The 14,785-nt window shown below is 40.4% G+C and overlaps 1 protein-coding gene across 1 annotated transcript in view; it reads right to left on the bottom strand.

The window, feature by feature from the left end:
- The window catches only part of cacna1ia (calcium voltage-gated channel subunit alpha1 Ia), a 208,435-nt gene that overhangs the window by 14,320 nt on the left and 179,330 nt on the right, over positions 1 to 14,785 (bottom strand). Inside the window, exon 31 of the mRNA XM_052139594.1 lies at positions 10,149 to 10,532. Coding sequence (XP_051995554.1) covers positions 10,149 to 10,532 — 384 coding nt within the window. The remainder of the gene's footprint in view (positions 1 to 10,148; positions 10,533 to 14,785) is intronic.

The raw sequence follows: 14,785 nt of genomic DNA on the forward strand, positions 1-14,785 counted from the left end.
GTCGCTTCTCTGACACAACGTCTCATTCCCTCCATTAGGGAATGGAGGTTACATCTGTAACCTAGACATTTAATACTCAATTTTTAAACACATCTTGAGATCCCTTAGTTTGCATTTGCGCTCCTTCAAGTGTTTTGAATGCAAGAACCTAACGCATGTTTGTGTTGTTCTGCCTACTGAAGTGTTTTCTTCACTGTATAAACTGTGCATTGCTCATACAGCTGAAATTTCACTTACTGCCCTCTGAAGTAAACAGGTGGAACTACAAGCATGCATTTCTCAGGAATCTTCCTTATTACGGTCCGGGGACATTGCGATTTAACTGAATTATCACGTTAAATCGACAGCCCTAATAATTACAATTTGACATTAGCATCCTCCCCTACCCAGTGCAGTTTACATTTCTGTTGCAGAGAATTGAGTTGATTGCATAGGTACACTATAAGGTTGGGCATCGTCATAATTTTAGAAAAATATACAATGTAACCTTTGACATGTTATTTGAACATGTACCTAAAATGTCCTTTTTTCTCCCTTTTTTCACATGTCAGTGCTTAATGTCGATTTTGTGTTTGACCATTTGTGAACTCTGTTAAACTACATCTCTTTTACGCTTTGTGGGTGTGACATTTTTGCCATGTCATCACCATTCATATCTTTATAAGCAATGTGTTTATGATTAAATTACTACAAGAGCACAAAGTTCTTCATAGATCTAGCCACTTAATTCTGCTCTAAAAGTGCACCAGACTGATGCATTTAACTTTAAAATGTACAAAAAAAAAAATCCGGGGGACCATGCACCCTGACCCTCCTAGAGAGTTCGAGGTTCACCCACCACAGTCTCACAAAATCCTGTAGGAAATATCTGGTTAAATCAATGTCTTCTGAAGTGATCCAGTTGGTTTTGCATGATTGCTTCATTGCAGTCTCTAGCCACAATCATTATTTCAAGCTCGATTACACTTCCTTGTGCTGGATGCATGCGCAGAGCACTAGATGGCGCTATAGGAAGTGTAATTGAGCTTAAAAGGATCACTAAGGAGACTGCTGTCAAGATGTACAGTGAAAAAGGAGTTATATTTGGTCTGTTCTCACCCAAAACCAACTGGATTGCTTTAGAAAGAATTGATTAAACCACTGGAGTCTTATGGATTACTTTTATGCTGCCTTTATCTGATTTTATAAATTATACACAGTCATATCTTAAACATACATTTTCGGCCGATACTGATTATCGCAAAATGTCAAAATATTGGCCAATTAATCGGCCTAGGCTGATATATCGGTCTATCATACTCTGTATTCTTCCAAACACAGTGTCAAACAAAGTGCTTACATTCACCTCAATAGCACTAATGAGAGTAGAACTGCAAGACTTTAGATTTACAGCCAGACACCAGCTAACATGCTGCTATTATCCCCTGAAGATCAGCACCTTGCAGTGCCCAGTGTTAAGGGATCACATACACCTATGTAGTTAAGATACAGTCCAGAGGTTTAAGCAACCAATTCATGGTTCCACTCATGACCCACAGTGAAATGCGATGCTTTGGTCTGGTTATGGACAAAGCACCGTGTGGTCATGGCCTGTATTGGAACAATCATTTTCAATATGGCTCTGAGCATGAGCGTGACATTTATGGGTGTTAAAGTTTCACCTGCCCGCTCGTGGGTCATAAACCCCATCAGCAGGGACATTTTGTATAATTGGCAGGGATGTAGTTTTAATGACATTTCACCATATGGGACATGTAGCACTCATCTGCATCTTAGCATATGGATACTTTAGTACTTCTAAAATCAAAGGTGGAATTTTACATGACTCTCCATAACCCTGAGAGCAAAAATTTGTACATGTCTAGACCTTCTCTTTTAATGAGCATTCTGTTGGCTTGCCTCTGGCAAATCATACAACACATGGTGTGAACAGGTGGAAAAGGAACATTTCTTTGCCAGTCTTGCTTTTTCTGAAGGTTGTGTTTCACGGGTAGATGAAACAGCCAGAGAGCGTTCTCTCTTTCTTTCACTCTTGTTCTCCCTGTCTTACATGCTTGTCACTTCTTCCTCCGCTGACTTTGGCAGAAGTTTTGCACAATGCTAAACATGAGCCACATCAATGTGTTGTTGGGGAGCACACATAATCAGAACATGTTGTTTCATTCCAGACTGACACTAATGCACATTAATAGTTACATAAATACTTTTTATTTTGAAGTTGACATAGTTTCCACTGAAGATTTAAAATAATATTATCCAAAAATTGAAATGTTTAAAACCCATTGTGGTGATCGGGGCATGGCTGAGCGATGTCTGTGGAGAGCGATGCCGGGAGAGGAAGAGCTTTAAGGATTGACACCTGTGAGAAATCACCTCTAATGATGTTAGAGATAATTTCCCACAGGTGTCAATCCTTACCGTTCTCCCTCTCCCGGCCTCGCTCTCCACAGACATCGCTCGGCCACGCCAACATCACCACACCAACATGACCTTTTTTTTCTTCTTTGGAACACAAAAGTTGAAATTTTTAAGAGTTGCTTTGTTCAGTCTTTCCTATGAAATTACAATAAATAGAGACTAATTCTTTCAAGCTTCAAAACAGATGAAAAGCATCATAAAAGTACCACCGTAAAATTGGCCAATGCAATTTAGATGTTGTATTCCAAGTCTTCTAAAGTCATACATAGATATTTTATTTAATGGCAAAAGCCACCAGTTCAGTTCTTCAAAATTATTATTATTATCCAATAAAGTCCTATGGGTTTGCAACATGAGGGTGAGTACATGATTCATTTTTGGTTGAATTATTAGTAAAGGCATAAGAAAAAGGCATGGAAACACTTCACACAGTGATGGTCAAGCTACTGATACTGTAAATAATAAAATAAACATACTTGACAGCAACATATGACTCGCTAAAAAAATTTACTTTTCTTGGCCACGGCATACAGTGTGACCAGAAAAGCTGCAATGCTTTAAGGATAAAAAAGGGCTGTTGAGTAGAAGTGCTGCAGTCAGTGTGTCAGTGCGCAAGGCACAATTCAGAAGAGATGTCTGGAGGTGGAGGTGCTTCAAACTGCATTTAAAATATGTTCCGTTATAAATACACACTGAACTGCGCTTGAACTCGGTAAGCAAAGCTCTATATCACAATTTGCCTCTTAGTTTTAGTGAGTTTTCCAACAAACATTATGTTTGTATTGCCAAAGCAGTCACTAAGTGCAAATAAGTGCAAATAAGAAAAATGAAAGATAAAGAACAATAAAATATATTAAGAAAGCAATGTAAATGAATAATGAAAAAAATTATCAAAATATTAAGATACAAATGGAATGAAAATAAAAAAATAGAATAACAGTAAAGGGCAATAAGTAGTAAAAAAAAGTTCAAATGAAAAGACAGAGCCTATAACTAACTGTGCTTCACATTTTTTTTCAATGTACATAGGCAAATATGAATTGTGACATTCATTGTGTTCACTTAACATATAGGGTAATTTATCATTGTTTGGCACAGTGTAGAATTTGAGCTTTAAGGGGTCATGTCATGAGGAATCAAGTTTTCCTTGATATTTTGACATATAAGAGGTAATTCTACAATAAAAACATACTATAAATATCAGAAACTTAATCCCTGATTCAAGAAAATTATTTATTGATATCAAGTTGCAAAAATGAATCGTTCTCTACTTCCAACAACATCAACACCTACTTTCACATCATCACATCCTTGGCCCCACTGGTCCTTCAATTCGTAAACTGAGAGAGCAGGACAGACAGGCCAAGTGTGGCCTCACTATTCATGAACACCAAAGGGGACCCATCTGGACTATTTAGATTTCATTTTATATAAAACATTTGAAGATTTGATTCTTTGACCATTGTCATGAATCTTGTGCTGCTTTTAAAAGATGTGGTGTCTTTACATCTCTGAAAAAAGAGCCCATTTGGAGCCCAGTCTTGCTGTTTTAAGCACATATGAATTGTGAACGTGTTCTTCCGCTCATCTTCACTATTTTTAATTGTTGGTGTATGAAAACATGCAATAGATGGACATCTTTGAACGTTTTGATGTGTTTCCAGCCATGTGATTTCTGTGCTTTGGACTATGTATGTTTTGTCAGCTCATATCAGTGTGGATTGTGTTTTTTTTTCCAGCTCATATCAGCATGAATGGCTTGTGAACCTTTCATAATATGATTCTAGCTTTGCAAAGGAACTGTTTTTGAACAGTCTGCCATGATCTTTGCAATTTACTTTGCTAGGTGATCTAATAAGGTTTTCTTTGTGCTGAAATGTGGTCTAATTAGTTTTGCAGGACAGTTCTGGGCCTGGATCTTAGTCAGTAAGGGGTAAATAGGTGTTAACAGATGTAATATAAAACATTTTGAAAATGTAAGATGCCATATTTAAATATTTATGGATATAGGCCTAATTCCTACATGTGCTATTTGTGTGGTATAAAGTACTTTTATTTTCCCAAAATTCTGCATGCACATTTTCAATTGGCAAGCTCATGGCTTGTTAGTGGGCCCCACACCTCACTACGATAAAGGGCAATGGGCTCTATTACTGACTCCAACACTTTCAGCTGAGATTTAATTGGAATCTCTGTGGAACATTGTTATTTTATAATGCACAAGAGTCATGTGAGCTCATTCTATCAGTTCATTCAGTAAAGACTTGAGGCAACTGATTTTCAGGCTCATATTATTGCACTGATTTAGCTAACCCCCCCCCCACACACACACACCACACACACACACACACTCTCTCTCTCTGTCTCTTTCTGTCTTCTGTTGTATTTATCAAATGTGAATGTCAAAAGCACCAGTACTTTGGTACCATGTTGACACTAAAATAAACAATGAAACGGTACCAGCCATTGAGTAAAGAGAAATGAGTATCGACTCAGTTTGGTACCCAAGGGCTATCTGACTAACAAGCAGCTGCTTTTCTGTAGTTAATATAAATAAGCAGGGCGAAAAATTGATGTGTCAAAATATCAATATCTGTTTTGCTGACGGAAATGCCTTGTTGATGAGAGAGGTCAAGGGAGAATGTCCAGACTGGTTCGAGCAGAAAGCTATGGTAAAGGCTAATTTATACTTACTGGGTGAACAGGCTTCACTTGTTCACTTACAAATGATGATGAAATGCAGTGACATTTTTGTTCTGCCAAGGTGTTCATTTGGGGAGATTTCTCCTGATCAAGCACATCTTTGAAATTCTTGACCCAAGAAAATTTGGCTGGTTGAAGAGCATTGATGATTGGTTAAAACTATTCATTGGTGTGGTTTGAATGTGACACTTTTATTTAAAATCGCGTGTGCCAACTGAGGAGTTGTTACCTAGGTTACTGTTGTTATAATGGATAACTTTGAAGCTGTCTCTCAGAGATTTTGTGGAAGTATACTTTTTATATGATTTGCAACACAAAATCTATAAAGACTGCATGGCCACAACAAATGAGTGGAAAGAGATTCAAGTTTTTAAAAGTGAAAGGGGCCATGACAAAGAAGTAAAGAAGCGGGACAGTGCTAAATGCAACGGTACACTGAAAAATTTGCATTCCACTCCCCCAAACATATGGGTATAAAAGGAGTTGGCTCGCAACCACTCATTCACGACGTTGTGTTGATAAACCAGCTGAACTGTGTTGCTTGGACTGATGATGCAGGTGTAGGCAAGCCACTGCGTGCCAAATAGTAGGTGCACCTGGTCTGCACACGTCCTTCCCCAATGCCCCAAGATATATCTACAATGGGAACAGGCTGTGTCAGCCGCAACCTTTTTTTCTCCCCACAGAGTGAATTTTTTTCTGGCTGGGGCCATATGTCTCGCATCAGGGAATGTGTTGTTTCCCCAGGAGGAAAAAACACAGTGGAGACCACATCCTGAATACATTACATGGACTACCAGCCGCATATGGAAGAAGTCCTGTGGTAAGTCCTACCCGGAGGGGAGGAACTCTACAGCACGGTGACCGGAGGCAGGGTAGGACCCTGCCGAAGGGAGACACAGATTTGCCCTCTGGGAAACAGTACCATGGAAAATACATCACAAGGGGTTACCACAGGTAACCAGCACATGTGGAGTACCTACCCCAGTACAGGGCATACTAACAGACATACTGGGCACAGCTATGAATTCCTCCACCGAATTCGCCAGCCATAGGGCTAAGGAGGAAGAACATCCAGGGTTCTCCGTCTCATGAAATCGCATGGGAAAAAACGCACATCTTTCCCTCAGGGAGGGGGAAGGCACTATGCGCAAGCGGTACACCTGGCCAGCTGCCCGCACACTTACCTGCTCGTACCTGTCAACACATAGGACGAAACTGTCTCAATATGGATATTATAAAAGGTATTGGGGTGCTGCCCAGCCGCTGCTCTACAGATGTTTGCTAGAGAGGCGCCATGGCTAGTGCCCAGGAGGATGCAACACTACTCATGGAGTGTGCTCATAATCCCAAAGGGGAGGGCACGCCCAGAGCCTGGTATGCCAAAGTGATGGCATCCATGACCAAGTGGGCAAGCCTCTGTTAGGAGACATCATTCCCTTTCCACTGCCTACCAAAGCAGACAAAAGCTGCTCAGAGTGTCTAAAGCTCTTAGGTTTTCCTGCTGTATTAAAACTGGTGGTAACATTTTAATAATTGTATATGTTAACTTTACTATGCTACCTCATTAGTCAATATGACAATCCTTTTACAGCATTTATAATAATGGTTAATTTTAATTTCTATATATGTCTACATTTAAAAAAAGTTTAATATATTAACATTAGTTAATGGATTATGAACTACTAGACTAACAATGGACAATTGTATTATAATAAATTAACATTAAACAAGATTAATAAATGCTGTTAAAATATTGTTAATTTTTACATCATGATAGCTGCATTTACTAAAGATAACAAAAACAACCTTATTGTAAAGTGTATGTGTGTAAGTGAAATTTCACTGGTATTGATATCGACAACTGAAATGCGAGCATTTTAAAAACACTAAACTGTGCAACTGTCTAAGAGACAAGAATTAATTTTGTGAAATATCCTGAGGACCACCCGTGAATCCAAAACTTAAGCAAAATATTATCCTCATTAATGAGACCTTTGCTTTCCTTCTGTCTGTTTACCATCTTCCGTTCTGCCTTTCTCTCTGTCTGTCTCTCAGGAGATGAAATGCTTTCAGTTTGCTGATTTAGCTTCTGCTTGAAGTCAAACTAGTCTTCCAAATTCCTGTTCTGCTGACTGTCATGCACACCTCTTTCCTGTCTCTCTTTTTTTTCTTTATCTCTCAGCCTTTGAGCCTGCAGGTGGTGATAAGAATTGAGCTCACTGCCTGGAAAGCCGCTGTCTAGTCTAAGTTATTTTGTGTGGCTTTGGTGTTTGTGTGTGTTTGTGTCACAGTCTATCTGAGACCATGTACAGGTATAGGACATCACCTCCTGCAGGCAGTGATTTGTCTCTTTGAATCATGATATTCAAATACTCACACCAGGACTGGGTCTAGTTTCAGCGCATGCTCCTGCAGTGCGACAGCTGAAAATGAGAACCAGAAAACATGGCACATGAGGGTATCAAAAACCAGCTAGTAGAGTTGGGCGCTAGCAACACCATTGCCATGGGTTAAATTCCCAGGGAACATACACTGGCAAAATGTACACCTCGAATGCACTGTATGTCACTCTGGATAAAAGCATCAGCCAAATTAATAAATGTGAATATACAATGTCTCCATTCACTGGGCTGGAGGCATTTGTGAATATTATTTTGAAATAGTCTGAATGCCTTTCCCTCCAATACGTAAGGACCATACACCTGTATGTATTAGCATGTACAAATGCATATCACCTCAAAATTAGCTACATAAACAAATACAGCTTCACTATTAAATCCATGTGCTTAACACTGCAAAGAATCCAACCCTTCAATTAGCATTCCATTCCTCTTTCTCTCTCTGTCCTCCTCCTCTATTTTCTTATTCGCTCAGCAGTTACATAATCTGCTGCAGAAGCTAAAAATGGACAGGTAAAGACAATTATAGCTCCACAATAGCTGCCTGACAGTGAGTCATCACTGCGTGCATGAGTGTATGTGTCTGTGTCTATGCGAGCGCACCACAGTATTTTTCAATATTCTATTTTTAGCGTTTCCGTAATCTTGGTGCATGTGCTGGACTTTTGTTTCCTCTTTTTGTATTAATGGATTCGATTCAGTAGTTAATCATGTGATCCTGAACATAATTAAAAAGGTGATTAATTGTAGTTTGATGTGTTTACATGTCTCAGAGCGTCACAAACTGTTACAAAAATGTTGTCATGGTGACAGGACCCAAGCTAGGGCAAGTCCTGAGGCTCTATAATGAAAACATCTTATTCTGTGCCATCTACTTCCCCCTGATTATGCTTCTTTTGCCCTTTTTAGCAGACCCAAATCATACTCAAACTTCATGAGCAAAGGGCACTAACATTTTTCTATGTACGAAGACAAATGATTGCAACAAAACACTACAGACACTACGAACATTCTTCCAGACAATCCATCCGTCCGTCCGTCCGTCCGTCCATACATATCATATAATATAGCCATGGGTAAAGGGTGTTCTAAGGCCTTATGCGAGATGCAAAATAGAGACACCATTGTTCATTAAATAGTTACATATATCAGTATTCAAAGAAATGTTTCAGGTTCAATACAAGTTGAGCTCAATCAACAGCATTAGTGACATAATGTTAATTACCACATACATTAATTAACACTATTTCAAAAGCATGTCCACAAGATGTAAAAATTATACATAATAACATAATTTTAGTTTGATAAATTTAGACAGCATTTACCAGATTACAGTGTTTACAGCCATTACATTGTCATGACAACAAAGTTGTAATGTTGGATATAACTTTACTAAGATAAGGTTAGCAGGCCATTTGATAACACTATAATCATGTATAGCCAAAAGACACATATCATACATGATTATAGTGTTATCAAATGGCCTGCTAACCTTATCTTAGTAAAGTTATATCCAACATTACAACTTTGTTGCCATGGTGACAGGATCCAAGCTAGGGCAAGTTATTATTTATGAACTGGCCACATTAACTTCTATTATAAGTGTCCTAATGCAACTGCAATTTTTGCTTTTAACTTTCCTTTTTTTTTTTTTTTTTAACAATGGATGAGTCAAATTATTTTTATGGTAATCAAAATTAATATGCCACAAATGCTTTCAACTTGTATTGAACCTGGAACATTCCTTCAATAAACGGAATTAACAATTCTGCTGCCATGTAAAATAGTTAGCCAACTGTTGGCTGCCAAGCAATCTAACACTTTGGTGCATTAATGTTTAATCTGTGGTCACATGAGTGCATTTACTGTAGATTTGCATTTCACAACAGCATAGAACATGGATCATCCAATCAGAACTGAAAACGGTAACACTTTATTTTGATGGTCCCAAGTAGATATTTAACTGACTATAAGTGACTTATCAACTGGCATGCTATAGCTAGTAAACAGTGTTTCAACAAACATTCAGTAGACTTTCAGTAGCCTGTATATATCTCTCTATTAATTACCTACTTACATTAATGTTGAGAAAGTCAGATCATTAAAATGTCATTAATAAATATCTATATACAGGCTACTGAAAGTCTACTGAATGTTTGTTGAAACACTGTTTACTAGCTATAGCAAGTCAGTTGTAAGTCACTTATAGTTAGCTAAATATCTACTTGTGGCCATCCAAATAAAGTGTTACCCTGCAAAACTATCCATTTAATAATCACCAGTTCATTCCTCCATTAACAATCAGTAAATCTATGTATTTTTAACTATGAATTATTCATACATAATTCAATCAATCCATCCATGCATCATTAGTGTTACCATCTATTCAACCATATTTTAATCAATTTCTCCATCAACAATCTATCCATCTATATATCCATTGTCCATTCTATAATTCATCCATTTTCAGTGTGCTCATCAACCCATCCTTTCTTTCAACCAAATAACCAATCATAGATTCATCAATCATTCATGAATATATTCCTCCATCAACAATTGGTAAATTCATCTATCATACAATCATTATCCATCAATCCATCCATCTTTTAATAGAGCATGTCCTACCTGTGCTGGGGAGTAGAGTTTCCTGGCACTGTTGGACTCATGGGCCCCTGGGTGTGTCATGGGGGAGTGAGTTGGAACAGTAGAGCTTGGTCCAGCTCCCTGATGCCCCCCCACACTCCTCTCGACTCCAGACCCTCCTCCTCCTACCCCTCCGATACAGCAGAGCGTTCCCTGGGCAATCTCCAGTTCAATCTCTGCATCCATCTCTGCCTCCTCCTGGGCTTCTTTGTTTGAGTCGTCCAGGTGTTTCATCAGCACTGCCACGACCACGTTGATGAGAACAAACTGGGCTGTCAGCACAAAGCTAACAAAGTACATCGGAGAAATGAATTGTAGGCTGGGATTACAGGTATATTCGCCCAGTGGGCATTCCCGAAGAGTGTCCTAAAGAAGTGTAGAGATCAAGAGAGAGAGAGAAAAAGAAAAAGACAGAGAGAGTCTTGATAATTGTATAAAGTAAATCAAAATATGAAAAAGCTTAAGTGTGCATGTGGAGCGGAGGGGGGCGGGGCCGGGTCGGAATATCGCGCTCCCGGTCCCCGATCAGCCTGATGAGGCGCGCGAGGGATAAAGGCGGCCGGTGACGATGGTTCGAGAGAGAGAGAATTACGGACATGTCCGTCATGTGTGTGTTTGTTTATGCTTTTGGTTTAAGTTTTCATGAAATTATGATTTATGTTGACAAGCCGGTTCTCGCCTCCTCCTTGCCCATCCTTTATCTGTGTTACAGTGCAATTTCTGCACCATAGCATCACTAAATGGAACCAGATGAATTCATCATAAATGTTGTCAGCTTCATGAAATGCTAAACCAATAAAATTAGGATTCAGATCGCTCTAACCAGAGGTTGAAGTCATCCAAATATGGGCAGAGTGGATTGTTCACTCTAATTACGTATGGCCACCTGGAGATGGCACCAAGTACATGACTCAGACTCAATGATGGCTCAAATGACACAGAATGGAAAGATCTTTTTACTCATGACTGCATGCTTAAGAGAGAGAGTGTGTACCTTTATTCATTGTTGTATTTGCAAGTATAATTAGTTCTTATGTTCAATTATTATGTTTTTTTATTTTTGAGAGGCTTTTGGGCACTTGGAGACATTTTTGTTAAGTTATTTTTGTAATGCTATATCTTTTGATTTCTTTGTTGTATCAACACAAATTTTACTCAATTACAGATGAAATCATTGGGAACAATCAGTATTTACACCCTGAGATATATAACCTCAAATCAGAAAATAAGAAAAAAAGTTAATAAGAAAAAAGTTTGTTTTAATCTGCTCGTCTGTGTTCGCTACGTAGAATTCCAATGTTTCTTTTGGAACTTTTTATTTGCACAAAAAATGGCTACAAAATAACTGGCCACATTGTGTCTGAAATGTCCATTACTCAACATCAACTTCTAGTTTATAGAACAGTTCTATGAAAACAGATTTTTTGTGTGCAGCACAAATTACATCCCATTTGAGGCATTACATCAGATTGCTGGATTACATCTATGGAACAATAGCTTTGGAAATTACCAAAACATGAACTATGGCCTCTACATCCAGAGGTGGTGATAACTAGTACTTATGTATTACCCCTTTTCTCCCCAATTTGGAATTCCCAATTCCCAATATGCTCCAAGTCTTCTTGGTGGTGTAGTGATTCGCCTCAATCCGGGTGGTGGAGGATGAATCTCAGTTGCCTCCATGTCTGAGACCGTCAATCCGCACATCTTATCACGTGGCTTGTTGAGCGCATAACCGCGGAGACATAGCGCATGTGGAGGCTGCATGCTATTCTCCACGGCATCCACGCACAACTCACCACGTGCCCCACAGAGAGCAAGAACCACATTATAGAGACCGCAAGGAAGTTACCAAATGTGACTTTCTCCTCCCTAGCAACCGGGCCAATTTGGTTACTAAGGAGACCTGGCTGGAGTCACTCAGCACGCCCTGGATTCGAACTTGTGACTCCAGGAGTGGTAGTCAGAGCCTTTACAAACTGAGCTTCCGAGGCCCCTGGAGGACATTGTATTAAAAACATAAGATATGTAAAAAAATATCAATCTTCAGACATATTTTTAAAGCCATGATGGTAAAACAGCTATTTGACATTTTCGTGTTGGGGCCAGTGAAAAGTTTGCCAGGGTCAGTAAAATCTGAAGTATTGGCCCTAACGGCCAGTACAAAAAATCCTTAGCATTGAGCCCTGAATATACTGTAAACTCTTTATTTTATTCCTCCATAGCTGCAGTGATTGAGTGGCAGATGGGTGCAGGTTCTCTCAGTCATTTTGCTTGGTAACTTATGCATATGGTTCAGGCTAGGGGAGGTGGTAGCTCTCTGCAGGTATGAAGGAACTTAGTTTGTAATTTATAGCTCTGATTATGGTGCTTTAGTTGCCAGGAAGCTGCCGTAAGCTTCAATCAACCATACAATTAATTGTGTGTGTGTGCCTAATGGGGGGAGCCTGTCACCCTCCATCAAACACACCCCCTGGTGTGCATTGGGCATTCTGCATCGAAATCACACGATACGTCCTCATTTATTCAGGTATGCTTTACTACTGAGCTGAATATGCTGAGCAGATAGTTTCTCCATTATATAGCTATCACATGAAAGCCTGGTTGGAGAGATAGAAAGTGAAGCTAAGCGGGTTCTCTTTGGAAAAGCTGATAAAAATGAATTTTTCAAAACAACAAAATAAACCGTCTTTTCAAAATAACCCGAGTTCCGTCATCGCTGTCAAAATCCTGCCTGTCAAATTCAAGTGCACGACTAATATTTAGAAACAAGCATTGCCATGTGCAAATTGTGTTTTGATCACCGTATTCGAAAATGTATTTCACCTGTCCACATGCATCATGAAAAAAATGCATTTTGAACCCTTTGAGTCTTCATTTTGAAATTAAACCTATTTTTTAGTGATAGCTCACTAGGTTTCTATGTCCACATGATGCCCAAAAAAATGCTGTCTAATAAGGAAACTCACTAGGTTTCTGCAGTGCGTGCCTGTGATGCCGAAAAATGCTGTCTAGGAGGACAGCTCACTAGGTTTCTATGTGACTATGATGCCCCCAAAATGCATCACGAACTTGTTAAGGCATGAGCCTGCCATAAAAACTGATGAATGTGCACGGAGAGGACCAGCCTGCCGCGTCACAAACTTGTTCAGGCATGAGCTTGAGATGTCGACTGAAGGATGTAAGAGCCCGGAATAGCATGAACATCCAAACTATAAAATCTGATGAATGTGTGCGGAGAGGACCAGCCTGCCGCATCACAAACCTGCTGCAGAGGGACCCCTCTAGCTCTGACCGATTCAAGCGATCATGCCTCAAAGATCTAAAATCGGATGCAACCCCCCCTCCCTTCTTGGGGACCAGGAAGTATCTGCTCTAATAGCCTGACTCTTTCTCTGGAAGGGGAACACGTTCATGGCCCCTTTGACCAAGAGATTTTACAGCTCTTTCCACAGTAGACGTGTCTGCTCCAGTTTCACGGTAGTGGGAACCACGCCGTTGAAACGCAGAGGGTGGCGAGCGTATTTCATTCTGTAGCCTCTTTCTACTGTGTTCAGAACCCACATAGAAATGCCTGGCAGAAGTTTCCACGCTGCCAGGTTCTCTGAGATGGGTATCAATTTCGACACTTCCTGTTGAGGGGATGTCGAGTGTTCCGCGTCCTGGATAAAGGCAGGAAGCAACGGTACACCCAACTCTTTGTTGGAAGCCTCTGTCACCCGAAACACCAAAGGCGGCGGGAGTGAAGAGGTTTCGTGAGGGTATCGGGAGGGCCGAAATGGATGGTACATGTGCCCCGTCCCGAGAGGAACCACCCCCACAAGGCTGGGTACAAGACCGTCAGGGTTTCTTTCTTTTAGAAATCACGAGCCTGAGGTCCTGCTTCGGGGGCTGCTGAGGGCGACGAGCCTGTCCCCAGTCTTTACGAGGTTGAGCACGACTCGCCACGCTCTGCCAAGCAGAGTCGGGGCGGGACTGGGTGCCCGAAGGCTTCCTCGTGGCTTTTCGCCTCCTGGAATCTGGAGATAACTGTATTCATGGTGTCTTTGAAGAGACCGGAAGGCGAAACTGGGGCATCAAGTGGGAAAACTCTGTCCTTATCCTTGATGCCCGAAAGGTTAAGCCATAAATGCCTCTCTGTGCTGACTAAAGCAGACATAGACCGACCAATGGCAGGGGCTGTCTGCTTGGTCTCACGGAGAGATAAATCTGTGGCCCGACGAAGTTCAGAAAAGGCTTCTTCGTCGAGCGTTGCACCCGCAATCAGGCTTAGGGGGGAGAGCGGGTTTCTTGAGTGATGATGCCGAACCCGGTGAGAGATAGCCCGCAAGCGTCTCTTCGACCAGCATTGAATACCCCTGTGTCTCAGCACCCACAATAGTCCAGTATAAAGACGTCGAGGGTACGTGAACATGGGAAGTATATGGTTTCCTCTATGAGTGAGAAAGCTCGTCATCATGGAGGTCATCAAAGGAAGGAAGGGACTAATATAGCGTCCCCTTTTTCTTTTCTTTTTTTTATTATTATATATTTTTTTTTGGCCACCAGACAGAAATCTGTCTTATAGTTTTGGGGGGGGGTCTCTTGTTCGTGTGGCCAGTCTAGCTGTAGTCTGACCA

The sequence above is a fragment of the Xyrauchen texanus genome, chromosome 12 (assembly GCF_025860055.1).
Source record: "Xyrauchen texanus isolate HMW12.3.18 chromosome 12, RBS_HiC_50CHRs, whole genome shotgun sequence".
Lineage (NCBI taxonomy): Eukaryota > Metazoa > Chordata > Actinopteri > Cypriniformes > Catostomidae > Xyrauchen > Xyrauchen texanus.